This window comes from Leptonychotes weddellii, chromosome 1 (genome assembly GCF_054177405.1).
Source record: "Leptonychotes weddellii isolate Sample4059 chromosome 1, ASM5417740v2, whole genome shotgun sequence".
In the NCBI taxonomy this organism is placed as follows: domain Eukaryota; kingdom Metazoa; phylum Chordata; class Mammalia; order Carnivora; family Phocidae; genus Leptonychotes; species Leptonychotes weddellii.
In genome coordinates, this window is record NC_138369.1 from 13192014 (window position 1) to 13219723 (window position 27710).

The 27710-nt window shown below is 44.7% G+C and overlaps 2 protein-coding genes across 3 annotated transcripts in view; one reads left to right on the forward strand and one right to left on the reverse strand.

Moving 5' to 3' along the window:
* Window positions 1-248: 248 nt before the first annotated feature.
* Window positions 249-6911, forward strand: RTP3 (receptor transporter protein 3). Of its 2 annotated transcripts, XM_081816717.1 has the most exons (4): window positions 251-350; window positions 453-667; window positions 2779-2988; window positions 5454-6911. In XM_081816717.1, exons 3-4 carry the CDS (start codon window positions 2846-2848, stop codon window positions 6217-6219), a joined length of 909 nt encoding a protein of 302 aa, XP_081672843.1. In that variant the 5' UTR covers window positions 251-350; window positions 453-667; window positions 2779-2845; the 3' UTR covers window positions 6220-6911. The 2 variants fall into 2 exon arrangements, with proteins under 2 accessions (XP_081672836.1, XP_081672843.1); XM_081816710.1 differs by having other exon boundaries at window positions 249-667; window positions 2754-2988.
* A 2147-nt stretch (window positions 6912-9058) lies between these two features.
* Window positions 9059-27710, reverse strand: part of LRRC2 (leucine rich repeat containing 2) — a 38168-nt gene continuing 19516 nt past the window's right edge. The window contains exons 3-9 of the mRNA XM_006737283.3: window positions 26977-27184; window positions 25118-25274; window positions 24230-24366; window positions 20063-20208; window positions 18306-18461; window positions 13621-13757; window positions 9059-11242 (exon numbers count right to left, since the gene is read on the reverse strand). Coding sequence (XP_006737346.1) covers window positions 11193-11242; window positions 13621-13757; window positions 18306-18461; window positions 20063-20208; window positions 24230-24366; window positions 25118-25274; window positions 26977-27184 — 991 coding nt within the window. The 3' untranslated portion in view covers window positions 9059-11192. The remainder of the gene's footprint in view (window positions 11243-13620; window positions 13758-18305; window positions 18462-20062; window positions 20209-24229; window positions 24367-25117; window positions 25275-26976; window positions 27185-27710) is intronic.

The following is a 27710-nucleotide window of genomic DNA, read 5'->3' on the forward strand; positions in this document are numbered from 1 at the left end:
CTTCAAAAGGCCTGAAATGACTTGTCCACTGTCACACAGCAGGTCAGAGCCCCAGACCAAAGACCCCCTGACCTCCAGCTCCATTCTGTCCCTTGTCCCCTCACCCCCTTTATAAATCTCCTCTGCAGGTGCAGTGAGGCCAGGAAGGAGCTTGCCCCGGAGGCTCCAGGAAACCCCTCCCTCCTCATCCCACCCAAACTTTCCTTTTCCTCCCTCCCTCCCCTTCCTCTCTCCCACCCCATCCACCCCCTCTCCTCCTCTGGGAGCCCACTGCCCAGACCGCCAGTGTCCGACCCAGCTGGTGGAGGCGACTGGGCAGCCCTAGACCCACTTCCCCCAAAACAGCATCTGTAAGCTTTGCTGATCCCACCACAGCGCTGCGGGGGAGGGACCCCCCTGGCTCTGGGTCTGGATTGCTGACTAGGACCTGCCCACCTTGTCCTTCCCTTCAGCCTCCTGGAGTGGTGACCACAATAACCCCGCCTTGGAATCACTTGAGGAATTTTTAAGAGATCTGACGCCCAGACCAATTCAATGAGAACTCCATGGCTGGTCTGAGGAATACAAATCTCCAGCTATCTTCAGCCCTGCTGAGCTCCTGTGCTATTTCCTAGGCCTTGGCATCCCCGCCCCCACCCCAGAAACCCAGAATTCTCTGGAAGATCAGGTAAATGATGTTACTCATGATAGTTAGAGGGAACACATTTAGCCTATGTTAATTAATTAATTAATCTCTTAGAGCGGGGAGGGACAGGGGGCGAGGGAGGGAGAGAATCTGAAGCAGGCTCCATGGCCCAGGGCAGATTCCAATGGAGGGCTTGATCTCTCAACCCTGAGATCATGACATGAGCCAGAATCAAGAGTCTATCGCTTAACCCACTGAGCCACCCAAACGACCGTAGCCTATGTTAATTTAAATGTGACAAACCTTCTCACATTCTTTAATGCTTGCGTTCAAATACTTATATCATTTAAGAAGGCAGAGTCTTCCAATTAGAATATTCTTAGTAGAGCGAGGGGCTAAAAGTAAACTTTACATGACAAAGAAACACTGAGCTATCTGGGGATCTTCAAGGATCCCCTTGCACACTTGCTTTCAAGGGTTGGTTTTTTTCTTTAAGATTTTATTTATTTGTTTATTTTAGAGAGAGAGAGCGCAAGTGGAGGAAAGGGCAGGGGGGAGAGAATCTGAAGCTGACTCCGTGCTGAGCACGGAGCCTGACACAGGGTTGGATCTCAAAACCCTAAGATCATGACCTGAACCGAAACCAAAGAGTCCGAGGTTCAACGGACTGAGCCACTCAGGCGCCCTGCCAAGGGTGGTTTTAACAACATAGAACTGCCTGTGACATTTTCACACAAGATCTCATACCAGGCCAGAAAGTAAGACAGGCTCTTGTCTCAACACCCTCTGCTCTCCACTTGCTCTGAACCAGCTCTGCGATGCAGAAGAGCATTGGCATTTGTACAACCACGGGCGGGGAGGGAGCAAGCTTGCTCACCTGGCTGAGATTTCTTTCCGGGTGCAGCTAGGAGGCTGGTGCGTCCAGCTCAGGGGGGCGTGCAACATGGAGCGTGCGCTGTTGGGCCCTGGAACCTGGGCAGGAGCCCTGGGAGCAAAGGCAGGGGCTCTCCTCCTTGGGGTGGCCGTGAGCACAGGATGCAGGGCTGGGACAGCAGGAGTCTAAGAGGATGGCATGGAGCGAGGGGCTGTGGCTTAGGGTGTAGGGGCGGATATGGGCTTGGGGGAAGATCAGCTGGGCAGGGCTGAGGCTGGTAGAAGGCAGGGGTGGCCTGTGAGGGTCCAAATGCCATGCGAACATGCAGCGTGCGGGTGGGGGCTTCCACCTCTGGAAAGAAGCCCCTGCCCCAGCTGCAGCATGGAGAGTAGCCCGAGAGGCACGGAGGCAGCTGGGGGGATGCCAGGGCAGCGGGCCACCGAGGGTGGGGCTTTCCTCTTGGGCAGCAGTTGGTCAGGGGCGCAGGTCAGTGGCAGGCTGTCTGCGGAGGGGGTCGTGGCATGCAGACACCCAGAATCTTGCCCGCCCTCCCCGGGCCGTTGCCCGCCCCCTGCTCCTCTCTCCTTCCTTTTCAAGCCTCTCCTCAAGGAAGTGGATTCAGGTGTGGCCACTGGCTGCTCACCCACGTGGGGACTGACCTTGCAGCCTCATCCGGGCACTCGGGCTGTGTCAGCTTTGGTTTCTAATGGGTGGAGGACAAGGTTCAGGAGTCTCCTTGGACAGCTTGGGGGCTGTAAGATCCAGTCATACAGAGACCCGCCTGAACGGGAAGCAGAGAGCCCAGGGCAGGGACGCAGGGAGCAGGGAGGGCCCACGATGGCCCTGTCCTTCTTTGCATCTGCATCTCTCCTCCCCAGTCACGAGCACAGCAGCCCAGTGGATAAGGACTTCCAAGTGTTAGAACAGAAAAAGCACCTGCAGCCTCTCTCCACCATTTCCAGAGGCTTCAGAGGTAAAGGATGTATTCCAGGTTAAAGGCAGGTAATCAGCAGAGCCAGACTGAGATCCACTCCTGAGACCCAATCCAGAGTCTGGGGCTGTCCTGTGGTCATATTTTGTTGGATGAAACCATGCATTCTGTGTCTTTGGAAATTCCCTGTGGAGGAGGCTAGCACTGTCCTCTGAACTGGGAGCCAGATTCAACTGACCTTTGTCCCTGAGGCAAAGGCCTGGTCCATGGGCCCAGGTCAGGTACACAAAGGGAGAGCAGGTCCCAGTCCCTGTTCTTTAAAGCAGGAAACCTCAAGTTCTGCTACAGACCCGTCGGAGTCTCCAGGAGATCCCGATGCATGCAGCTCACCACATAGCATACGACGAGTCGGGACATGGAGCTATGGGAGCAAATGTTCCAGGAATTAATTCAGGAAGTGAAGCCATGGCACAAATGGACCCTGACAGTAGACAAAGACCTTCTTCCCAACAGCCTGAAGCCAGGATGGTTACAGTACCAGCAGAGGGCTTTTGCCAGGTGAGTGGGGAAAGGGATGGTATGTATTCCAGAAAATTCGTTACTGTGTATCCTTGCTCCTTTTCTTGTTTTATCCCATGCTTGCGCATGGAAGACTACCGGAAGTACGGTGCCCATCATGCAAGACGTTTTAGCTTTGGTAAAGGGTTTTTTTCTTTATCACAGTGAACCCCAAACAGTAGCAGGACTGGGCACTGGTGTGGGCTGCATGGGGGTTGGGGGGGAGCAGTGAGGAAGAGGGAAGGGGAGCAGCTGAAGGAGAGCTGGGTGGGCAAAGTTCCTGCCTCGGAGGACCTGGGGCTCACTATGGAGCCCAGGAGGGAGAGGTCCCGTGGGCTGAGGAGGCCCCTCCAGGAGAGGGCAGAGGTTAGGGTGGTTGAGCAACATGCAGCAGTCTTGCTCCCTCTGCTCTGGGCTGATGGATCCTTTTAAACTAAGACTCTTGGAAGTCATCCAAAGCCTTACTCTTTTTCCCAGGTGGGAAAGCAGAGCCCCAAGGGTCAGGGGGTGGGGCTGCCCCCCCTGCACAGAGGGTGGGGGCCTGAGACTCTCTCCTGGGACTGGGGCAGGGCCTCGGTGCCTGCCCACTGCCCTCCTCTCTGGGGGAGGGTCTGGGCAGAGGAAGCAGAGGTCTCCTCTCCTTGTGGCCCGTGGCTTTCCCGGGCCAGGAGCTGGCACCAGGAGCGTCCAAGCAAAATCTCAGTCCCCCCCTTCTTTTGTGAGAACCTTGAACTCTGAGCTGGCAATGAACAGAGCAATATGACCCAGAGGGAGGGCCAGGGGAAGCAGCTCAGGAGAGCAGAGCCCAGGGCCCTGTGCACCACCGACTCCGAATGACCCCAGTAAGGCCATCTCACTCATGGTGGTCAGAACCTTTTGGCCTCTTCCCTTCATTTCATGGCCATGTTCACCCTGTGAGGTGTGGCCAGAATCAAAACACAAGAAGGAAACCTTGACTGGCTCCTTCTTCCCAGCCCCCTCCAATTCACCATCCCAGATTAGTCGAGGCTTGGCTGCTAGAACAGATAAACCTCGAAATATCAATGATTTGACCTAACACGTGGTCCCCATGTCACCGAGGCAGAGGAAGAGGAGCTGGAGGGTTTTCCAAGAGCTTCTGTGCCAGATCTGGAAATAACACGTCACTGCCCACATCCCATTGGGCAACCAGTCACATTGCCCAACCTAACTGCGAGGGGGTTGGGAAGTGGGTGGGAGTGCATGGATAATTTGTCCCTGCCATACTGTAGCTTCTGCCTCTCCCATAATTCCTGTCCTGGGTGCAGCCATGTTCTTGTGTGCCTTCTTCCCCTCTCTCCATCATATCCTGACATATATTTGTCCAAATATGTGAGCTCAGGAAATTGCCCTCTTCCCTGCAGAGATGAGGTGTCATTCCCTTGTATCCTGAGGCTAGGTGCACACAGAATATGAAGTTTTCCAGGCTACCTTGAGCAATGAATTGGGTTGGAGGGGGAGCAAAAGGAGAGAAAGCTGGACACAGTGATCTCCCTAAAATACTGGCAGATTGGGGGCCCCTGGGCAACAGGGCAAAGCAATGCTTTTCCTCCAGACACTAGACCTGCCCTGATCTGTGGCTCTACGACTTACTGTCTTAGTCTGTTTGGGTGGCAATAAAATAAATGAGATAAAATGAAATGAAATTAAAAAAAAAAAAATACACCAGACTGGGCAGCTTATACACAACAGAAATGTATTGCTCATAGTTCTAGAGGCTGGAAGTCCAAGATCAGGGTGCCAGCTAGTCTGGTGAAAGCCCTCTTCTGGGTTGTGGACTTCTCCTGTATCCTCACATGGTGGAAGGAGCTAGGGGGCTCTATGGGATCTCTTTGATAAGGGTACTAATCACATTCACATGGGCTCCACCCTCATGACCTAAGCACCTCCCAAAGGCCTTCTAACATCATCACCTTTGGAGGTTCGGATTCCGATATGTGAATTTGGGGGGAAACACAAACTTTCAGATGGTAGCACCTACCAACACCCACTTGTACCACCTGTGGATTTCAGTTCGGAGCTCTTGGGGGATGATTTAATAGCTGCTGTTGCCCCTGTAGCCTCTGACCCACTTCAATCTACATTTGAAGAAGCCTTGGTTTGGGGTTAGGAGACCTGAGGTCTAGTCCTGCTTCTTACACCCACCAAGTCTCTGCACACGATGGGTTCCAGCACGCGCCGCATCTCTAGAACCATCGTGTAGGACTTAGAAGGTCCCTTCCAGCACCAACAGCTTGTGATCTGCTATTTTCATGACAGACACCTGTGGGTCACGGGGCACGTTGGTGGCACAGGGGAGACAGGGGCTCGCTAATTTCTTCCCCCACTAACCTCGACCCCAGTCAAGTCACGTCTCTGTGTGGTTGGGCGCCCCCTCCTCCCTCTGGCCCAGCCCACAACTCGGCCATCCTGGGCCAAGCTGAGGGTCTCGTCTTCTGTCCCCGCAGGTTCCAGTGCTCCTTGTGCTCTCGCAGTTGGGCCTCTGCTCAAGTTCAGGTCCTTTTCCACATGCACAAGAGTGGGGGGAAACCCAGGGGCAAGGTGAAGATGAGGGTCTTTGCCCAGAGATGTCAGAGGTGTGATCAGTCTCCATTTGAGGTTCCCGAGTTCACAAAAGAGAACATCTCAAGGATCCTGAACAACCTGGTGTTCCGAATTCTGAAGAAATGCTACAGAGAAGTTTTTAGGTCCATGGAGACGATACCTACCATCAAGGAAATCTCTCTTGAAGGGCCGCATGACAGTAACAACTGCGAGGCATGTCTGTCGGGCTTTTGTGCTCAGAGTGGGTCAGGTGGGGCCCTGCAGTCACCAGGATTGCCGTCACTTCCTGCCATTAGCTCACCTGCCCTTGGGACTGCCATCCCCATGCCCTCTCCCACTAGGAGTGGCGCCCCAGTGGACACAGTGAAGGGGAACGCCAGAGCGGACGCGGTGAAGGAGAACGCCATGGGAAACAAGGGAAAGGCTTTACGCCAACCCTGGTATACTGTGTCCACAAAGGCTGCGATCCTCCCCACCCACTGGAGCCCGAGACCAAACACCCACCACCACGTGGAGAGGAGAATCCAGGTCAGCACCTGGAGTGAGGCGCCCTGTTGCCACACAGTCCGGAATCTCAGCTGCAGGAACTCTAATGCTTGCTGCTGTTTTTTCATTCTGATCATCGTCGCGGTGATTATCGCAGAGACCATTCAGTGGACCTCCACATGATGCCAGGTTCAAAGTCATGTAGTACTGTCCCACGGATAGGAAATACGCAGAAGAGGTAAATCCAGAGACAGGAAGTAGCCTGGTGACTGCCAGGGGCTGCGGGGAAGGGCATTAATCGGTATGGGGCTTTTTGTGGGCAGAGGGTGGGTGGTGATGAAAATGTTTGGCACAAGTTGGAGGGGGTGGTTGTACAATACTGTGAATGCAGTAAATGCCATTGAATTGTTCATTTTAAAGTGGTTGATTTCATGTGATTTTTAAGGGTTGATGTTAATTTCAATTCAATGCAGTTTTGTGTAAAGGACGCTGACATTCTGCTCATTCTCGGGAGAACTGAGACCGAAGCCTTTATGGCTCACAGAACTATTTGGAAATCTCATGAGACCTGTGGATCCTCTCTCCCCACAGAAGCTTGCACAGACCCAGTGACGTCAGCCTGTGGAAGCATTTGCCATGGTTTTCATTAGGTTGAAAGCCTGGGTCTCAAAGCAGTGTTCTCCACAGCAGGGTCCGTGCAGCTCAGGGCTGCGGCAGGACCATCCACCCACGTCGGGGAGATAGCCTTCAAACTCTATTTCATGTTTCTTTGTACTTTACTATTTCTTGTTGCACAGTTTATAATGTGCGTTACTGTACTAGTAAAATGGTATTGTGACACAATGTGTAATTAAATAAATATACACCCATCTGGAGTGCGCGCTCAGTTTCTCATTGACTTTTCACTTTTTCATTTTCAGAATTGAAACTCTATACCCATTAAACAACTCGCATTTTCTCCCTCCCCCTCCTCCCTACTAATGCCCATTCTTCTTTCTGTCTGTATGGATAGGACTACCCTGAGGACCTCATAGAGGTGGACTCATACAGTATTTGTCTTTTTGTCACTAGTTTATTTCACTTAGCATAATGTCCTCAAGTTTCATTCATGTTGTAGCGTGTGATGGGAGTTCCTTCCTTTTTAAGGCTGAAGAACATCCCATGGTATGTATATACCACATTTTGTCTACCCATCTGTAGACATCTGGGAGGCTGCCAGCTCTTGGCTATTATGACTAGTACCGCTAGGAACACAGGTGTACCATTAGCTCTTTGAGACCCTACTTTCAACATACTCAGAAGTCGAATTGCTGGACCATATGGTGATTCTACTTTTAATTTTTGGAGGAACTGCCATGCTATTTTCCATAGCAATTGCATCATCTTATACTCCCACCAACAGGGACAAGGGTTCCAATTTCTCCATATCCTCACCAACAATTATTTTCTGGGTTTTTTTGTTTTAATAATAGCTACACCAAAGGGTGTGAGGTGATACCTCACTGTATCTTTGATTTGGATATCTAGAAAATGCAATTCTTTATGATGCACACTTCCTCTTTTGAGGCAATATCTGAAATAATATTTGTACATCTCAGCACAGATGGAAGTATTGGGAACACAAGAGAAATGTGTGGGTAAATTCTTCACAGATTTGCTATTCGTTTTCTAATATTGGGCGCAGTCTGTCTATCTATTTAGCAAACTCCAGAAACTTAACATTTAATAGTGGACAAGATAGTTTCAAACACATGCCTAAAGAACAAGGGTGCCCAGCAGCCCATAAGGAGCTGGAAGCCAAGTGACCAGTGAGGTAGAGAGGACATGCTGGGTTGTTAATATAAAAAGGGGTTCTTAGTAGAAGACAAGTCATAAAATGTTAAAGATAGAATCAGCCTTGGGCGCCTGGGTGGCTCAGTCGTTAAGCGGCTGCCTTCGGCTCGGGTCGTGATCCCAGAGTCTTGGGATGGAGTCCCACATCAGTCCCTGCTCAGCGGGAAGCCTGCTTCTCCCTCTCCCACTCCCCCTGCTGTGTTCCTGCTCTCGCTGTCTCTGTCAAATAAATAAATAAAATCTTTAAAAAAAAATTATTAAAAAAAAAAAAGAATCAGCCTTAGAAATGTCTTCTCCAGCTCTATTTTTTACAGGTAGGTAAAAGGTGAAATGATTTTCCCAAGATTATACGGTGCGTTAGTAAAAGAGCTGGACTTGCAATCCTGGCTCCCCGAGTCCCAGTGCCGATCAGCTTCCAGAAAAGACTGGAATGCGTGTGCATGCGTGCGTGCGTGCACATTTGCACAATAAAGAGATGGCAAATACAGGGAGATTCGAAACATCTGTTGATATCTCCAGACAGACTCTACAGTATTCAAAGATAGGCAAGGATGGGTGGAATGATTTGGAGTATGTCAATAAGGAAAACAAACTAGAAAATGGAATTTAGATCATTGGGACATTAAGGGAAGTGGATGTTGAACCATATGTGAACTCAATGAAGACTGGAGTCAAGAACTTTAATTTCGGGAAAGAATTGGAAAGTTCTTTAAAATTCCAAGAAATGTTATTACATGATCAAAAGTTACTCTAATAACACATACTGCTACCGACACGTAGGGTGGGAGAAGCTAGGCAAATTGGTGCCCCTATGAATCAGGACGTGGGAAATGAGAATCGCATAAACCTACACCCACCACAACACAACACCTCAAAGCAGGCTTCCTTCCCACTCAGGAGTAGTGAGAGATTCAAGAGATGGCACTGAGGTGAGAAGGAAGGGACACAAAGAAGGAAAGACAGTAAATGATTTCTGGAGGTTACTGTTTGCCATCATCATTAAGTTACCCTAAACTGGTGTTTGGCAAGCATGCCTAATGGTCATTCTAGAAAGCTCCAGTTAAGAAATGTGGTGTGGTCCTTGCTGGTAATTAAAATGTACTACTCGATGATTTCACCTGTGTCTCTGCCCCTTAAAAATCCAACGTCTGAAAAATGGGTATAATAATAAGCTTTTGGAACCAGAACATTTTTCTTCTAGGAATTACATTTTATTCTTTTATTCATATTGCTTTAATGCTCATACATATATCCTGCTATGGAAATTCCTTTTCCAAATTATGAATCAGTCCATATGCATCATGTAAAATTTTCAAATCTCTATGATATTTCCACTGAGATGCCCTATAATCGTGCTGCATTTTTACATTTACATGAATAAATTAAATAATATCTCTACAAATGTTATATTCAAACAATATATTTGGTATGGGATATAATGTAACATGAAACAATTATGTATTATATACTTTGCAATACTTTTTCCTTTGTTTATATGTAGCACCAAAACCAGGTTTTTGCACAAAAGACTGGTTTTATTGAAACAAATTTTACTTTATTCATGGACAATTTGTGTGAAAGCCCCTGTTTGCCCCCTTTTAAGATTTATTTTCCATTTGGCTATATATAATGTATACCTTGGCATGAAATGAAATTTCAAAATCATTCAAGTAGTACAACTAATAAATTTCAATTCCATTTTTGAGGAGTTAAAAAGAAAAATGCAATTGTTTGAGGTTCAGTTGAAGTGATTTCTCATTTTCCTACTCTTTTCATCTCTTAACCTACTTCTCAGAGTTTGTTTTTAACTTGAAGCAATCCTCCGCTGAAGCATTACCATATGGTTTTAGAATGTTCTGCCTTTTTTGCATCTGTTGAGGATAAAACACTGGGAATTATGATTAAATCTATCAAGACAAAATATGGAGGGTGTCAATAGGGGGCCCTCTGGGGACAGACTGTTCTTCAGATAAGAGAAAATAAAAATCACTCTTCCTTTCTTCCAAAAAACCCAACTGGCTAGACTTGTGTGTCCAATATGGCAGCCACCTGTGGCAATCTAAATTTAAATTTAATTAAAAATCCTTAATTAATTAAAAGTTCTTCACTTATACCAGTCATTATTCAAGTAGTCAAAACCACACGTGTCTGATGGTCACTACATTTGGACAGCACAGTTAAAGAACATTTCCATCACTGCAGAAAATTCTATTGGATGGCACTGAACTAGACCATGTAGGAGTCGATTCATATAGGAGTATATGTAAATATATGCACTTTTTTCTTCTTAGTCATAAAAGCTACTTGTTAAAGCTTATCTTCAACTCACAGTCCTGTTTCCTTTAGCCCAAAATAGTGGTATAAAAATAGACATTTGTACAATTTCTCCAAATCATATGATGTGGTGTAAGAGTCCAAAGCCTTATCATGAATCCCATCCTTGCCAACAAAAAAACAGTCTCATGAGCTCCCTGTGGACTGCAGCATTGTGGCCTGGGCAGAGTTTTCCTGTAGCACCTGTCAGGAAAGCTTTCCTGGGCACTCCTCATCTGTAATGGACAAGTAGTCATCCCTGCTACCTTGTAAAGCCACCTTGGAGGAGGAGGAGTCCCTAAGGGTACTGCCTCTACTCCCTGCTCTAAGGTGCATCCTGGGACCCCCGAGGTACCCACTCAGAACAGGAGGACCATCCATGCAGGCCACGTAAGTCTTCCCAGGACCAGCCAGGACCACTATGCCTCTGTGAGGACTCCCAGCGCACCATCTGAGTATCCTGTGCCCAATGCATGGGCAGACAATCCAGCTCTTCTTTCTACCTTCAATGCCCAAATTATACCTAAAGTCTTACAAAATACAATTAAAATATATGAAAACAGCAGTTTGTATAAACCCAAGGAAAGCTTTTCTTAGTAAAAGAAATAATTCATTAAAACTCTTTCAAAATAAAATAAAATCTCATTTGGCTAGCCCCATATAAATGCTCTTTTTACAATCCCTTTATCCCTGGATTCCTAAAAACAGTGTAACCAACTTCAGATTTTGGTCTCTAAGTTATAATTTAAAAAAATAACACATTTTCTAAAATATTAAATGTGCATTCTTTGGAAACAAGTATATGCAAATGAACTTTTATATATAAACCCACTTATCAATTCTCCAGTCCACAGAGAGAACTATTTGCAAATGTGAAATCTGAAAATCATTTTTCCTAACTATGACTGTGGTTTCTAGACTTTGTCCTTAAGCGCAAACCATTATTCCACAACACCAAGATTTATAGCTCCACAGCACAGGGAGATTCTGCAGTCTTCTAATGGATGGCATCAAAGCTGAAGGCTAAAAGATACTTTGGTGGTATAGCTGGGAACAGATTCTGTAACAAAAGAAACAAAGATACTCAACCATTACCCATTTTATGACAAAGTGTAGCTACAAAACATGGCTCATGTTAACACACAAAATACTACCACTTCCTATGTTAAACTATGGAGATAAATGGATTTATCTATCACCATTAAGTCAGCTTTCACAAATGTTTAGTCATGCTTTAGAAATATTTAGATCTGGGGTGCCTGGGTGGCTCAGTTGGTTAAGCGACTGCCTTCGGCTCAGGTCATGATCCTGGAGTCCCAGGATGGAGTCCCACATCGGGCTCCCTGCTCAGCGGGGGGTCTGCTTCTCCCTCTGACCCTCCCCCCTCTCATGCTCTCTCTCTCTCTGTCTCATTCTCTCTCTCAAATAAATAAATAAAATCTTTAAAAAAAAAAGAAATATTTAGATCTAAGATAGAATTATTAACCCTCATTCTTTTGCAATCATTCCAACAAACTGACACAGCTACATCAGGATCTGAGAAACTGTATGACCCTAAAATAATAAAAATTGACAAAACAGAAATAGATGGCCAAGGACCTGAGACAGCAGGTAAGACCCCAGGTGGAAGGGAAAATGGTTTATAAGCAAAGTTTGGGCTATTCCTAAACCAAGCATGATCTTAGTAAGGACCCCTTTACTCAGTCTTGCTCTTCTCACTGTTTACTGCCCACTCTCCCTTCACAGCCAAATTTTGTCAAAGGATGGTCTATAACAATGGCTCTCAAGGTGAGACTCCCAGGTCCAAGGTGTCAACATCACCTGGGACCTTGTTAGAAATGCACATTCTAGGTCCTACCCCAGAGCTGCTGAGTCAAAATCTCTGAGGGCGGGCCCTGCAGGTGATTCTTAGGGTCACTAACATTTGAGAACCAGCAAAGGGTTTCACTTGCTCATCATTCCTGAATCACATGAGTTTGGAGGTCCACGTGACTCACTAAAGCTACTTTTTTTTCCCCTTAGCTATGGACTCTGGTCAAAACCAGCTGAGTATTTGGAAATATCATATGAACCAATATGAATACATGAAAGACAGAATTATTATAATTATTTAGAAATAAGTGAATGAGTTCAAAAGCTATCATCACTAAAGTTAACCTTACAGAGCAAATTATTTTATCACTGACCAACAGATCCAAAGCTAACTACCTATTTTCTCTAATTCTTTCTTGCATTTTTAAACAATAGCTCTAAAATGTAATTATGAATAAATCTATAAAATACAACAATAAAGGTTTTCACAAGAGGAAACTTATACAATCCAAAGATAAATTTTGACAAGATAAATGGTTCTGCTATTTGTTTCATGTTTCATATAAATTTCTCATTTATTTCATACTATTTCAGCATTCAAGATTGGGGATAGCCGAATGGATTGGAGGTAACTGCATAGAGATCTGCTTAATTTAGTTGAAAAAAACTTTTAATTTGCCAAATAAATGGTATTTTTCATTGATGTCATGAAACCCCTGAATATCTGAATGTGACCAATCATCCTTAGTCTAGAATGTGCAACCATAGCCAGGAAGGAGGTGGTTAGAAGAAAAAAAGGGTGCTTATGGCTTCTTCCTGTGTTTGTGTGCTTACAGCAGAAGGAAGGGCTTCTGTCTTCCGGAACACTGGGAACAGCCCCTGGGGAAATAGCTTCCCACCCTTTCCTGAGGTCCTGTGACCTCCCCCTGCTCCTGGGTATTATCACCACCCTGTGGGAAACCAAAGCTAAAGGGATCTAGGTACTAGTCTGCCACTTTGTGTTTTTCCTTTTGTGATTTTTATATAAGTGGACCTTGATTTATGTAAGAAACAACTTTTTCTAAAGTTGAATTTAAATGGATTTTGAAATGGAATCTTATTTTCCCGTTAACCGGGATACTCATTTGTCAATGTCATTTTGTTAAAAACTCATGTACAGTTAGTAGTGCAACGTCCCAAGTGTATGTTTCCAGGCCTCTCTGTCAAATAGTTGGTGATGTATCAAGTATTCAAGTACACTAGAAAAATCTGATATTAAAAAAAAATTATATGTATATATATATTTGGCACTTGGAAAAATAATCAATTAACCAATTAACTTTTATCATTGTGATTCATGTCAATAAATGTGTTGCATGAGTACATGGAATTCCATATATTTATTTAAAAGAATTTTTTTTTAAGATTTTATTTATTTATTTATTTATTTATTTATTTGAAGAGAGAGAGCTGGGAGGGGGCAGAGGGAGAGAGATAAGCAGACTCCGCACTAAAGCGTGGAGCCCAGTTGCAGGGCTTGATCTCAGGACCCCAAGATCATGACCTGAGCGGAAATCAAGAGTCGGGTGCTTAACTGACTGAGCCACCCAGGTGCCCCTAAAATAATTTTAAATAAGATTAACGTACCTCTTTCTTTAACATCTTCGATATAGGCTTTCAAAAATTCTTTATCAAAGCATTGACGATCTCGTTCACTTTCCATCACTTCAACACCATCTTGACACGGGGTATTATCAAGAGGATTGTCCATAAGGCTTACAAATCTATTCAAGAAAATATGGACAATATCACATTTTCACCTGTACATATTTAACCACAGAATTCGTCTCATAAGAAGTCAACCTCTGGGGCGCCTGGGTGGCTCAGTCGTTAAGCGTCTGCCTTCGGCTCAGGTCATGATCCCAGCGTCCTGGGATCGAGCCCCGCATCGGGCTCCCTGCTCTGCGGAAGCCTGCTTCTCCCTCTCCCACTCCCCCTGCTTGTGTTCCTGCTCTCACTATCTCTCTCTGTCAAATAAATAAATAAAATCTTAAAAAAAAAAAAAAAAAGAAGTCAACCTCTGTGGTATTAAATCTCAAGTTCTTACTCATCCTTGAAGGTCACAGATGACCACATAATATTAGCATCACCAGTGGAACTGGTCCATGGGATAATCCAACAGGATTATGGAATCAGTCCTGCTCAGAGGCCTGCTGGGGGAATGAGAGCCACTCAGCCACAAACGGAGGACAGCGGGCAGGAGGCCCTGAGGTGGACACACCAACACTTGCTCTTCAGAGCAAGTCAGACCCTTCACACTGGATCGTGTCCTACTATGTTTGATATTACTCCCAATGAATGATATCAAACTCTAAGATGAGGTGGGGTTAAATTATAAAGAAGTCAGACGGTCAATATCCTTGCAACAGAAAAGATGGATACTCCTACCAAAAAAAAGAAGCTCAAGGACAGAAACTAAAATGACATTTGATCTCCTGTCCTCACCGTTTTGAAAGATGTTTTGGTGTGAAAGGCAATGTAATTATTTCAATTCAAACTTGGAAATCCCTCGAATAGTCTCTGGCTGCAAGTGTGGGCCCTTGCTGGCTTGGGTGGTATCGTTCTTATTGGTTTGTGGAAGCTCTATACACGTGGAAGATAAAGCCCACCTGTCCCTATTTTTGTAACATATATTTCCCAGTTCTTTTTCCTTGTAATTTTATTTAATGTCTAAATGCGGAGAAAGCAAAAAGTTTTAAATTCTTTGTGGATAGATCCATGCAACTTTTCTTTTGCAAGCTCTTTTTTTTTTTTAAGATTTTATTTATTTGAGAGAGAGAGAGAAAGAGCATAAGTGAGGGGGGGAGGGGCAGAGGGAGAGGGGACCCGATGCAGGGCTCGATCTCAGGACCGTGAGACTATGACGTGAGCCGAAGGCAGCAGCCTAACCGACTGAGCCACCCATGAGCCCCCTTTGCAAGCTCTTTCATTGAGTTAATTTTTATCATCTGTCCCTATCCAAAAAAAAAAAAAAGAAAATGCCTATATTTCATCATTCTTCAATGTTTTATCAGAATAATCACTGTACATATTTTAAAATTTGAATAGTGCAAGGATACTTTTTTATTTAAAACCATAGTCTCTCACCCGACCTCTCTGTCTCAGATCCCCAGAGTCAGTCTCTTTCATCGGTCAATCATTATTTTTACTTAACCTACTGGAACTCTCTTTTACACAGGACCAATACTTCAATGTTGTTTAATCAAGCGGAGGTCTTCCTTCCCTTCTCTTCAGTTCTCCAACCCTCCCACCTCCCAATTTTTATGATCTATACTTTCACTTTTTCAACATTCCACTCTGAAAATTTTCCAACATTCAGAAAAGTCAAAAAAATGCTACAGTGAACACACCCATCCCTACCACCTAGGTTCCATATTTAAGATTTTACTGCACCTGCTTTATCACACACCCACCCGTGTATCCACCCCTCAATCTACTCATCGAGCCATCTTATTTTTTGATGCATTCAAAGCACATCACAGACATCACGTACTTTCACTTTTACACCGTTAACACCAACACCATCTGCATTCTGATCTGAAACCATATTTAACTTTTCTTTTTTTTTTTTTTTAAAGATTTTATTTATTTGACAGAGAGAGATACAGCGAGAGAGGGAACACAAGCAGCGGGAGTGGGAGAGGGAGAAGCAGGCTTCCCGTGGAACAGGGAGCCCAATGCGCGGCTCAATCCCAGGACCCTGGAATTATGACCTGAGCCGAAGGCAGACGCTTAACGACTGAGCCACCCAGGCGCCCCAATATTTAACTTTTCTATCTTGTTTGCAGTTTGATTCTAAAATTGAAAAATTCATGTTTTTGTGACAATCATCTGGAAAGGCTCGGTGATGCCTTCATGTTTGAGGCTGAGACCACAAAATGTTGGCTGGGCACCCACACGTGCAGACCATGCTCGCCCAGGCTCCAGCCCACCGTGGGTGACCACGTGGGCAAGGAGCTGCCAGTCCCCTGGGGAGTCTCCAAACACAAAACTCTGCGGTTTTTCCCCCAGGGCCACCCTAGACGAAACCTCAGGCTTTTTGGTCAGGTGCTGAGTGGTCTGCCCAATGGAATCGAGGAGGAGATTGGAAGGCGGGGGATCGTCTGCGTACATGAAATTGTCCTTTCATTTTTTAGCACCCGGCCTCAATCTGCACCAACCCGGCGGACCTGGAATTTCTGACCACATGCTTCTTCAGAGTTCTCCAGGGGTCAGTGGGCTCAATTTCTTGGTTTGGTCTCTGAACTTGAGCCTATTCCATTCTATTTTTGTCAGTCACCACTGTTCCATCTGCTGTATGTCTCCCAAAGCATGTTGACATCTCTCATTCTGTGAAGGCCTTCCCCTGCTTTCTCTGTCATGGGAGGGCTTATAGGTTTTTTTTTTTTTTTTTCCTCATCTAAATGGGATCTCAAGAAGGATAGGTGTTAAACACATGGTCAATCCACACATCATTAACATGGCATTTCTTATTCTTTTTATAGTTTCCTTTTAATGCTTAATCTGTGGCTTAATCTAGATGTCTCCCTATATGACACACAGCATATATATGGCTATAGGCCATAAGCTTTCTGATGCTGTAGAGTGAAGAACAGGCTTTGTCTTCCCTAATTAGCCAACTTCCCTAATGGTGTTTTAAGTCACTCAGACCTTCCACACTGGTTTATGAAAATCCCTATATCATAGATTAGGCTCACTTTCAGTACTACCTACTCTGTTCTGATCATTCATCTACAAATCATTGCCTAGCACCACCTCATTTTGATTCTTACACCTTTTAAACACATTATGACTCTCAGTAAGGCAAATTCTGTCCTGTTACTCTTGTTTTCCAAAATTATTGTCGCTGTTCTTAGCTTTCTGCCTTTCAGATATCCCTTCCAATCAGTTGTTCAAGTTCCAAAAAAGAAATCCCACTGGAGTCATGGTTGAAATCACATTACACCGAAGTATAATCTTTGGAAGAAATCACGTCTTTATCTCCTTTTCATCCAGGAAAGACACAGTATGTCTTTCCAAATACTCAAGACCTCTTTGACAGCGTTTGGGAACACTTTCTCATTTTCTTCACATAAGAGAGCTATTTTACTAGCATCTTTTCTAGATTTCTTTTTTAGATTTTTATATTTTTGGCTAATACAATTACTGCCATCATTCTTTCCATTATTTTTCTATAGGTTATTTCTAAGAAACCGGTAAGACATAGAGGTCTTAATGAAAACTTATATCTAGTGTCTTTATTAAACTTTTATTAATTCAAAGAGCTTCCATCTGATTCTTTTAGATTTCCAAGTCCTACAATGACATCATTTGAAATGACTTTAGTTACCTGCACACAGGTCAGTTTTCCCCTCACCAGGAGTTCCCTTCCTGTCTTTGGTTGTGAAGTTGCTGCTCCTGGTTGCCTGAGTGTGGAAGGGGCTCCAAGGAGGTGGGGGGTCCTGCCACCCCTCCCACCAGGGGGCCTCTTCCCATCCAGAAGACATTCCTAGGACAGCCAAGGGCAAGGGAAGACCCATTCCAGTGGAAGGAGTATGGTGGGCCAGTGGGGAGAAGATGTCATATCCCTGTTCATCTTGTGCTTAACACAGGAATGAATTTAGTCTCTCTCTTTGCAATAGTTCACTTCTCTATTTCTGTCTGCTATGCATCTTACTGCCAGGATCGGACGATGAGGAAGATTTATGCCAAGTGAGCATTTACCACGGAAAGAACTGGACACCTCTGGGAAATCGCCCCTTAATCGCCAAATAGCAAACACCTGGTATTCAAGGCAGATGGGTCCCCGGACACAGGGAGGAAGTGGCTCTCACTGGAGCAACCTCGTGTCAAGGTGGCCTGGAGTCAGCTTCAGGGGAGGGTGGAGCTGGGGCTTTTCAAGTCCATTTCCAAGGTAAGAAAGACTGTTCAAATGTCTCCCGCCAGATTAGAATCTGTATCACATTTGCAGGGATGGTTTTTCTTAGTTTGGGGTGGCTTACAGGTTCCTTTAAGGAAACCAGAGAAGGGTAAGACAACCAGGGAGCCCTGGTCGTGCGCTTTGTCACGCTTCAAACAAAGCAGCGTTTGTCCAGAAATCCTCCGAGATCTACTTCCTCATGCCACTGGCCAAAAACTTCAAAATCCTGTAAAAAAGCATTGAAACTTCTGTGAACTGGGATCAGGTCCTCCGAGTCCAAGAACCATCCAATATGGTTCCTGAGACAGGTGGGCACCCAGGCTCCAGGTGCCCCTTACCTTGCACGTGAATGTCTCTACAGGGATCTACTCACTTTAAAGGTGTGGATGAGTCACACAGGGCCGTCGGGAGCTCCACCAAATGGTCCCCACTGACAACTAACAAGGTGAGCTTCTTTAGGTTAAGCAAGGCATAAGGAAGATAGGTCATCTTGTTCTTATACAAGAGAAAGGTCTGCAGTTCTTCTAGCCTAAGAAGAAGTAAAAGGGATTAGAACTTAAAAGGATTAACTTCATGGGGAAGGGGGGCGGGGGGCGGAAACCAAGTGAATGGCAAAGAAATTCTGGTATGAAATCCCTACATAGTTTATTTTATGTATGTGACCCTATGAGAATAAACGGACTTTAAAATTTAAATAAAGTCATGCCAGGTGACACTATTTGGGTTTTTTAAGTTTTCACTGGGTTAATTGCCAAGCAAAGACAAATATAACAGCAGGATAAGCAATCGGCGCATTATACACTAGTCTGGGAGGGGGCCTGACCAATCAGTACACCTCTCCAAGTGTCTGCCACATTCCCCGGGGCCAGCAGGGGATGGGAAAGGAACCATACTGGAGTTGGGGCCTGGAATGAACTGATTTGAGCAACATGTTTCCTGGGGGTATATCTTGAAAGCCCGATATTCCTCTCCCATCATATTTTCTAACTTTAAAATGGAAAGAAACCTGCAAAATGAAAAGGAAATGAGCAAAATGCGCTCCAGATATGTTTTATTTGTTTTCTGTTTTATTCTGACTCGGTGGACACCCCCCCCCAGTTTTTTCTTGCATGCATTTGCAAAATCTTGACTGATCCCACAAATATTTCACCAAGTTCCCCTCGTGTTTCAAACTAAAACAATTCCCACTTAGTTTCACAAACCCGGAAAGCACCAATACGCATCATAAGTACCAGGAGTAGAAAAAGGTCATGTGAGTGACCTTCAGTACTAAGTCAGTTTTGGCTTCTGTATCACGACAGCTTGCTTATTATGCTCTATCTTTATAAAGAAGACTGTGGATCCCAGGAGGCCAGATACTTTGTTTCATTCACCATTTTAAACTCTGGGCCTGCCATTCAGGAGCCTAATATCATTGGTGGGATGAATGAATGAAATAAATGAGTGAATGAATGGATCTTACATGACTCGGTATATATATATATATATATATATATTTTTTTTTTTTTTTTGTGAGCTCTATGCTCAATGTGGGGCTTGAACTCACGACCCCACAATCAGGAGTCACGTGCTCTACTGAATAAGCCAGCCAGGCGGCCCGGTGTAATTATTTTCTAAACATGAAATACAAGGATATAATTGGAAAAACCTTCCTAATCATATCGATTTTGTTTGAAAGATTATGTGTGTTAAGTCAATAAATGAAACAAAAAAAATTATCCTCACCGATACTCTAAACACAGAGTAATATGTTCCTCGTCCGTAAATAACATATATATAAAGACATAGAGTGATATGTTCCTATTCCATATATAATAAAAATACTTTGCTACTTCTGTGGGGTAAAGAAAGTTAATGATGTCATTCTGTTGACGACTCAAGCAAATTAAAGGTCACCAAGACAACGGAGATGTGTTCAAATGCACACACATATGCACGCACATGTATGAGGCTGACTGGAAAGTGTCTTATCATATAAAGAATGAAACTCATTTCCCAGAAACAATAAGCTCTTGGAAAAGTCACTGATTTCAAAGACCATTCGTGTGTTATGCATGTTTAAAACATTAACGGTGTCTAAGGCGTTAGTAAGTAATTCATACACCTCACCTTCAGAATGCGAGTAGCTACCTGTCTATATCTTGGGGCAGGTCACTCAGACTATTGTTGCTGATATCCAACCACTGCAAATTACACATCCTCAGGACACAGATCGGGACACTGGCAAACTTGTTTGCTGAGATATCTACGAATGTAACTTGCTTCAAGTTACTTAACTAGAAAGGAATAACAACATATTCTAATTACTTTTGTAAGAGAGGGTATGTTCAACTAATAATTTTCAGGTGCTATTTCTTCCCAAAGGCCCTTCTAAGAATATAGGCAACACAGATCAGCAGAGTATGTATCTTGGAGCGCTGATGCAGGGTGGGCTGAGATCAACAGCACGCAGGGGCCGCCCTGCAGGAGTTCACACTTTTAAAAATAAGCAATGCCATTTTATTTAGCAAGAACTAATGTGAAGTTTTCAACTTGGAGCGTTCGGTAACACAGACATAAGGGGCTAATGTGCCGACGTCACGGTGGGGTAAGGGAAGGGTTCAGGAAAGATTTCACGGAGAATAGAGTTTTTGCACTGGGTCCTGAGGTTCCTCAACAGGTGGAAAGATAGGGAAGTGAACTCCAGATGGGAAACAGCATGTGCAAAGTCACAGAAAACAAAAAGCACAAGCCTTAAAAAAACAGAATGACTTGAAGACAGCCACAAGGAGTTTTGGCAAATCTTAAAAAGACTCACATTTGAACTTGTGAAGGGCCATGGCAAAAGATCAGAAATCTCTACTCTTTATGTCTCATTTCCATAATTTGTGTTTTTAACATGGTAACTGGATATGCAGGGAAATATTTTTTTTATTTCAAATGCAAATCTACGAATATTGAATGACGTAGGAAAAGTGTCTCATGTTTGGATTTTTTTGTAAGTTGGGTTGTGGCTGTGTGACAATATAGACAAATAGAAGGAGCTACCTTTTACTGACTTATTTTTAGAGTCCACAAATAACATTTAGGCTGCCTCTCAGGACACATTTTCCAAACTTATGAAATATGCAATATGGAGCCAGTTGGGCCAACAGAAGGAATGACTGAAATGTAGAAAAGAAAGAAGCAGTAGGCTTATGCCTCTCTTTACCTTAATATCATACCTAATCCCCTATTGCCACATTTGCTTTAGTGACCCACAGGTCAAACTCACCCCCTTGAATGGGCACATTCTAGTTTTGCTCTTGTTTTGAATTTATGAAAATGAATGTGAAGATGGTAATGTGACAGTGAATAAGCAGTCAAAAAAAGATGTTTGGGGTGCCCATAATTCAGTCTAAAGTCTCTGGCTGTGTTGCAGAGATTCTCAGACCAGCAGAAAAACCAAGACTGAATTACCATCAGCCTCTCATCTTTCTTCTTTTTACAATAAATGTAGAAGGTGCATTTTTTTTTCAGCCTGTAAAAGAATAAGTTCTTTCCTTTTTTTTTTTTAAAGATTTATTTATCTGACAGAGAGAGAGAGAGAGCACAAGCAGGGGGAGTGGCAGGCAGAGGGAGAGAGAGAAGCCATGGGGCTTAATCCTAGAACCCTGGGATCATGACCTGAGCTGAAGGCAGATGCTTAACCAACTGAGACACCCAGGCGCCCCAAGTTCTTTCCTTTAAATATCCTCAATAAATTAAGACTTCTGTGAAAATTAGAATAAGGAAAATCACAGTGGCATCAAACTAGCAAGGAGAGCAAATGCCTGGATATAGTCATTCTCCACTAGCTACTTTCATCAAGGGCAAAGCAAAACACTCAAACTCTTTTGAAAGGTACTTATATTTGCCTGACAATTCCGGGGCTGTCCAGATAAAAATCTGACATTCAGTCAAAATAAATACAACACTCATTTATACAGAAGTTTCATTATCTTTACCTTTGTCTCAAAATTCCTGGTAGTTCCCTCCATGGGTCATTCATTCTACTTGAGGTCTGTTTGAACTTGAATTCAGGATTGTGTCAATTATTTGTGTGAGAAGCATCCTCATGAAGACAGGCACAATGATGCGAATACATTGAACCCTACCAAACCATACACTTAAAAATGGTCACAATGGTAAATGTAATGTTTTTAACCAAAGGAAAAAAAAACAGTGTTTTAATGCCAGCATTTGGATATGGCATCCAGGCAAACAGTGCTTTCCTGAGTCTGTAGAGGCGAGAACCTGGTGTGCTGTGTGCTTCCTTTGGATACATACAAGTTGGACACATGAGGCTGAGACATGACCTGTCTTCAGCTACATAGTTTCTATTTATCCTGAATCAGCCATACTTTGAACAGGTGGCTGAAATTTATGGCCAATGAGAGTCAGTGAGCTGTTATAACAGAGCCAACTGGGGAAGTATAACAAGTACAGTGCATTTACAGAATCCCATTCAAAGCAAAGAGCCTAAAAATCTATATCTCGAGTACATTTGCTCCCACGTATGTCAATACAGGTGAATCAGCAGGACATTGCTGTTTGCCAGCAAAAAAAAAAAACAAACAAACCCAAATGGTGGTTGCCTAGGGCTGCTTAATATGCCAACTCATGCGGATTAACTGTAAACAGGTGAGACAGAATTTTGAGGGAATGATAAAAATATCCTAGAAGTGAATTACGGTGAATTGTACACTTATGGTTAAATCTGAAGGTCTATAATTATATCTCAATAAAGGGGGGAAACAGAGAAGGGACAGAGAGGCGAGCCTAGAAGGCTGTTGTCCCAGTCCTGATGATAACACCCCTTGGACAAGGGTGTTGGTGACCAGTTCCTGGGTGGTGGTCAGATACAGAACCTATTCTGAAGGGCATTTTCAACAGGACTTACTTACAGAGTGAATACAGGGCATGGGAGCAAGCGAGGTCAAGCTGACTTGGATTGTTTCCAGCCTGGACAACCAAGAGAAGACTGAGCCAATTTCTAAACTGGGGAAGCCTGGGGGCGCCTGGGTGGCTCAGTCAGTTAATCATCTGCCTTCAGCTCAGGTCATGATCCCAGAACCCGGATGGAGCCCCGCATCAGGCTCCCTACTCAGCGGGGAGTCTACTTCTCCCTCTCCCACTCCCCCTGCTAGTGTGCACACTCTTTCTCTCTCTGTCAAATAAATAAGTAAAATCTTTAAAAAATAATTAATTAATTAAAATAAATAAACTGAAGAGGCCTGGGGAATGAGCAGTCTCATGCATGGAGTCATGCCCCTGGGTGGATGCCCTCACCTGGACTGTCGGGCATTTCCTGAGGCGACAGTGGACGCGGCCACTTCCTCCCACCCAGAAGTTTCCAGGCAAGGAGAGTAACACCCCATCTAGGACTCTAATCAGCAGCCAGGGACTTGTTACCACCACACCAGGAACGCTGTTTCCAGTCTGTTCATTACCAGCAGGATTATGAGATCTCTATCTCCCTTCAGCATAAGAAGCCTGTTGAGTTGTGTTTGGCAACACTCTTTCCTCTCAGCTGCTCCATCTCATCAGAATGTGATTTTGAATCATTTCTCCAGTGAATACAGACCAAAAATCATTAATGAATATTGCTTAAGTTAATAGACTTTTAAAATCTTATCTGTTGGGGCGCCTGGGTGGCTCAGTTGGTTAAGCGACTGCCTTCGGCTCAGGTCATGATCCTGGAGTCCCTGGATCGAGTCCCGCATCGGGCTCCCTGCTCGGCGGGGAGTCTGCTTCTCCCTCTGACCCTCCCCACTCTCATGTGCTCTCTCTCATTCTCTCTCTCTCAAATAAATAAATAAAATCTTTAAAAAAATAAAAATAAAAAAAATAAAATCTTATCTGTTAAGACTACTTTGGTTATCTGCAAGTTTTTGTGAATATATAAACTTTTAAAAAAATTTTACCCCATTTATTTCCAACGGTTTCCAATTTATTTTACCACTGTGGATTAAATAAATCCAGATCTGCATGACAGACAACAGACATCATACATTGAACAGGCATTAAATAAAAATATCTTATATGAAAACAGGACATTTTTGCCTAGTTTTGTTTGTTTTTGATAGCTTTTCTGAACTTAAATTCAGCTCCTGGCCTAGTATAAGGACATTTTAAAAGATCTTCTAATCGCTGGTATAGGGTGATTGAAATGTCAAGAAAGCATGATATAATAAAGATGGATTTCATCTTGTAAACTGTCTTCCCTGCATTATAGATCATCCCATGTCATAAACCAAATACAAGTAAATCAGAGTGCCAATATGACTGCTTTCTTACTTCGAAGGGGAGCTCGGTTAATTCTAGGTTTCCAGAACAATCCAGTTTCTCTAGATTTTCACAGTCTCCCAGTTCTGGAGGAATGCTCCTCAGATGGTTGAAACTCACATTGAGTTCTTTCAGGTTCTTCAAACGACCTGTCATCAGAACAAATGAACATCCATGGGGAAGATCCTTTAAGGTCTTTTAATAACAAACACAAGACAAAGATATAAAACATTTGTATAAATGACGATGGGGGAGACATGAAACATAATTTTGTATTTGTTTTTTAAGCACTTGATTAAATGTCAGCTCATCTTTTATCCTGAGCATGTCAGTCCTTGATCATAGCATTTTTTGCTTACTCTCTAGTTAATCCTTCATGGAACTATAGGCAGCCCCCAGACCTTCACCCCTCCCACCCCAAGAGAAAGAGAAGCAGTAATGATCACTGTAGCCTTCGTTTTAAGGTACTGCAGCTGAACAGAAAAATGATGGAGAATTATAAACTGTTGATCAAAATGACATAATAGGGCTACACTAAACTTATACAGGAACAAATTGGTCATATTTTATGTTTGCAATGAACATGTCATTGCATGCTTAACTTTCTAAAACTAAAAGAAAATAAACAAAAAGTTCCTAAACACAGCGTTGCTCACTCATGAGACTTCTAGTTTCTGAGCCATTGGCAAATGTCTGCCTATGCTGAGTTCTGCAGGTGGGATCCTGCTATCACTGCCCCAAGGGGACCTGGCGAACTAACCAGCAGCTCTGGGAACACAGGAAACAGCCCCGTCCAGCAGCGTCCTGGGCCAGGAGGGAAAGGAAGCGCCAAGCCACCACCTGCCCACCAGCAGCCTGCTTGCCAGACAAGAACACTGAGGCTCCTGCTGGAGAACATACCGATTTCAGCTGGAAGACAGGAGATTTGGTTTTTTGGCAGATCCAGAATTCTCATGGCTTGGAACAGCTCGATATAAGTAGGAATGATTTGAATCAGGGTATTATTGATGTGCCATTCTTTCAGGTGTGTCTGCTCCTTCAACGAATCCGGGAGCTCCTAAAACAGAATGAATGACATCAGTCACAACTAGTTCCTCAAGGTGTCGGAGCCGAGTGGCAGCGTGCGCAGAGCCAAGTACAACCGGGCATTTACGTAAAAGGCAAGAAGCGAGAGAGCATGGGGGAGAGCATCAGGGCTAACCTTAGCCCTCTCCACAGCCCCTCCAAGAAGCCGCTTTAAGACTCTGGGGTTGTCATTAATTTCACAGATTAGCCCAATTACAAAACTGCCGTTCATTCATGATATTAAGATCAAATGCCCAGTGAACACAGACAACCAGGCTCACACCCATAGCCACACTGATTTACATCTCAAAACACACTGATTTAACATCTCAAAACAAAATCTGTCCATGCACTGGATTTTTAAATTTGTGCTACGTTTCCCCTCCCTAGGTAGTTGCTTGATAAAGATCTAATAGTTGCTGTGCCAAATTTCTCACTGTTTTTCTATCATAGGAAAGAGCACCAGAAAGACAGCAGGGAGACCTGAATGCTGGGCCAGGCTCTGCCTTTTTCCAGGCGCACCACTTCCCTCGGCCTTCATTTGTGAAGCGACAGAGGAACTCAGCAGAATCCAAGGCCGCCCCTGGCTCAAGGGCTCTGGGATACAGTTGGAAAGGTGCTGAGAAGTGCTTATGGATGGAGGTTCTCCAGGTGGGCTGGGTAACCCCTGTGGGGTAAGTGCTTAGACCAGGACCACGTTTGACAATGGCACATGAGAATGATTTACCAGCGGTATTTAACTAGAACTGCAGAAGAGCACCCACTGATCTCAGTGATGGGGATGCAGGAGAAAGAAGACTAGAGGTTGTACAGTAATAATCTCTCCCAGTTTCAGAGGGCAGTGCAGCCAACAAGTCAGTGTCCTAGAATATCGGCTCCTTTAGAACCCACAACAGCCCTTAGAGGAAGCCAAGGCAGGCCTTAGCACTGGAGAAGATAAAATATATGAAAGTGGAGTAAATTGCCCCCAGATCACATGGCCAATAAAGGACAACCCCCAGGATCCCCCCCTCCAAAATTTCAGTCTCCGGGCCCAGAGTGCCTTCAGCCATAAGTTCGGGGGATAAAAAGAGATGGAGGGCAGGTTCCAGAGAACCCTGTGCCCCAGAAAGGGACCATCATCCCAGTTTGCTTGCCATGGCACACTCAGGTGCTGCTTCCACCAGAAAACGTCAGATCATGGGCAAGCCCTGGAGATGCCTCCCCAAGCAAAGTAGCAGGTCAGGGACTCTGGGAGCAGGAGGCCACCTGTAAACACCTGAGGAAAGGGGGGGGGGGGCATCTTTGTCCTGGCCTCAGAATCTCAGGAGGAAAAGCAGTTAAAGGGTCTGTCACTACCCACTGGGGGATGTTACCTAAAAGACTCAGTTTATTTAAAAAAAAAAAACGGTGGGGGGCAAAGAGTGATTTTAAAGGTCTGGAGGAGAGACCACAGGAGTAAATATTTTAAAGGCTGTGCCATCCTGGGGAGGGCCACTGGGGTCGCAGCCCCTGCCAGCTTGGGAGGGATCCTGCTGCCCTCCCCAGGACTACGTGGTCTTGCATGGAGGAAGGGACGAGAGAATCTGGTTCAGAGCAGGCAACTGGCTCCTCCCCATCCATGGGAAAGCTCCTCTTTGAGCCAAGGCCAAGGCCAATCAATGCCTGGAGCAGAGCCCAGCAGCGCGCATCGGGCACCCCCTTGCTGCACTCACCGTCCACTGCTCCCCCGAAAGTTCAAACACAAATGGACTGCTCCGTTTGTCTCTCTCCTTGGAAAGTGAACTCTGCCTTGCAAGAGTGTTCCTTTCGATCTTTTCCAGAAGCCTCACGTTGGTGCCTACAATGCCATTCTTGCAGTACGCAGCCTGGGGGATGCCTTTCCTCCTGCACTCGGCCACGAAGTTCCACTCCTCCTTTATCCTAAATGGACAGCAGAGGCCGAAGTCACGTTCCTGGGGAACCGCCCTCACCTGCCCAGAGTAGCCGGCAGGCCACCTGGGCACAGGCGATTCCCCGCAGCGGCAGGAGACTCAAGCACCACCCCCCACAACCACCCAAACCTCAGCCCTCCTCCCTGCACCTCCTCTCTCCGTCCCTCTGCTGTGGGAATGTAAGGGGCATCTTACACCCTCAGAGTTGTGAATTATCAGCAACTTTGACTAAAAAAGTAGAGAAGGAGAATCAGGGCCAGCAAGAGACCCCTGATTCAGAGCCTGGACCACGCTGCTAAAGGAATCACAGGTGTTGAAACATTCTAGTAAGTGCTTATAGACTGTCTTTCCACCAGTCAAGAGTTAGGAGTGTTAGCAAAGCTTGGTAGCAGCACTAGAGAGGGATGGAATTCCTGCCTAAAATTTCTACCAAAGCTACCTATGCATTTTATTAATTATAGTTTCCTTTGATATTATGTGGTGCTAGCCCAAGTTGTTTTGTTTTGTTTTGTTTT

What these genes read in the sequence shown, in the direction of transcription:
- RTP3 (XM_081816710.1), top strand. Translation starts at nt 2,846, where the DNA reads ATGGAGCTATGGGAGCAAATGTTCCAGGAATTAATTCAGGAAGTGAAG. An exon ending in CAGCAGAGGGCTTTTGCCAG is followed by an intron (nt 2,989 to 5,453) that starts GTGAGTGGGGAA and finishes CTGTCCCCGCAG; the next exon opens with GTTCCAGTGCTCCTTGTGCT.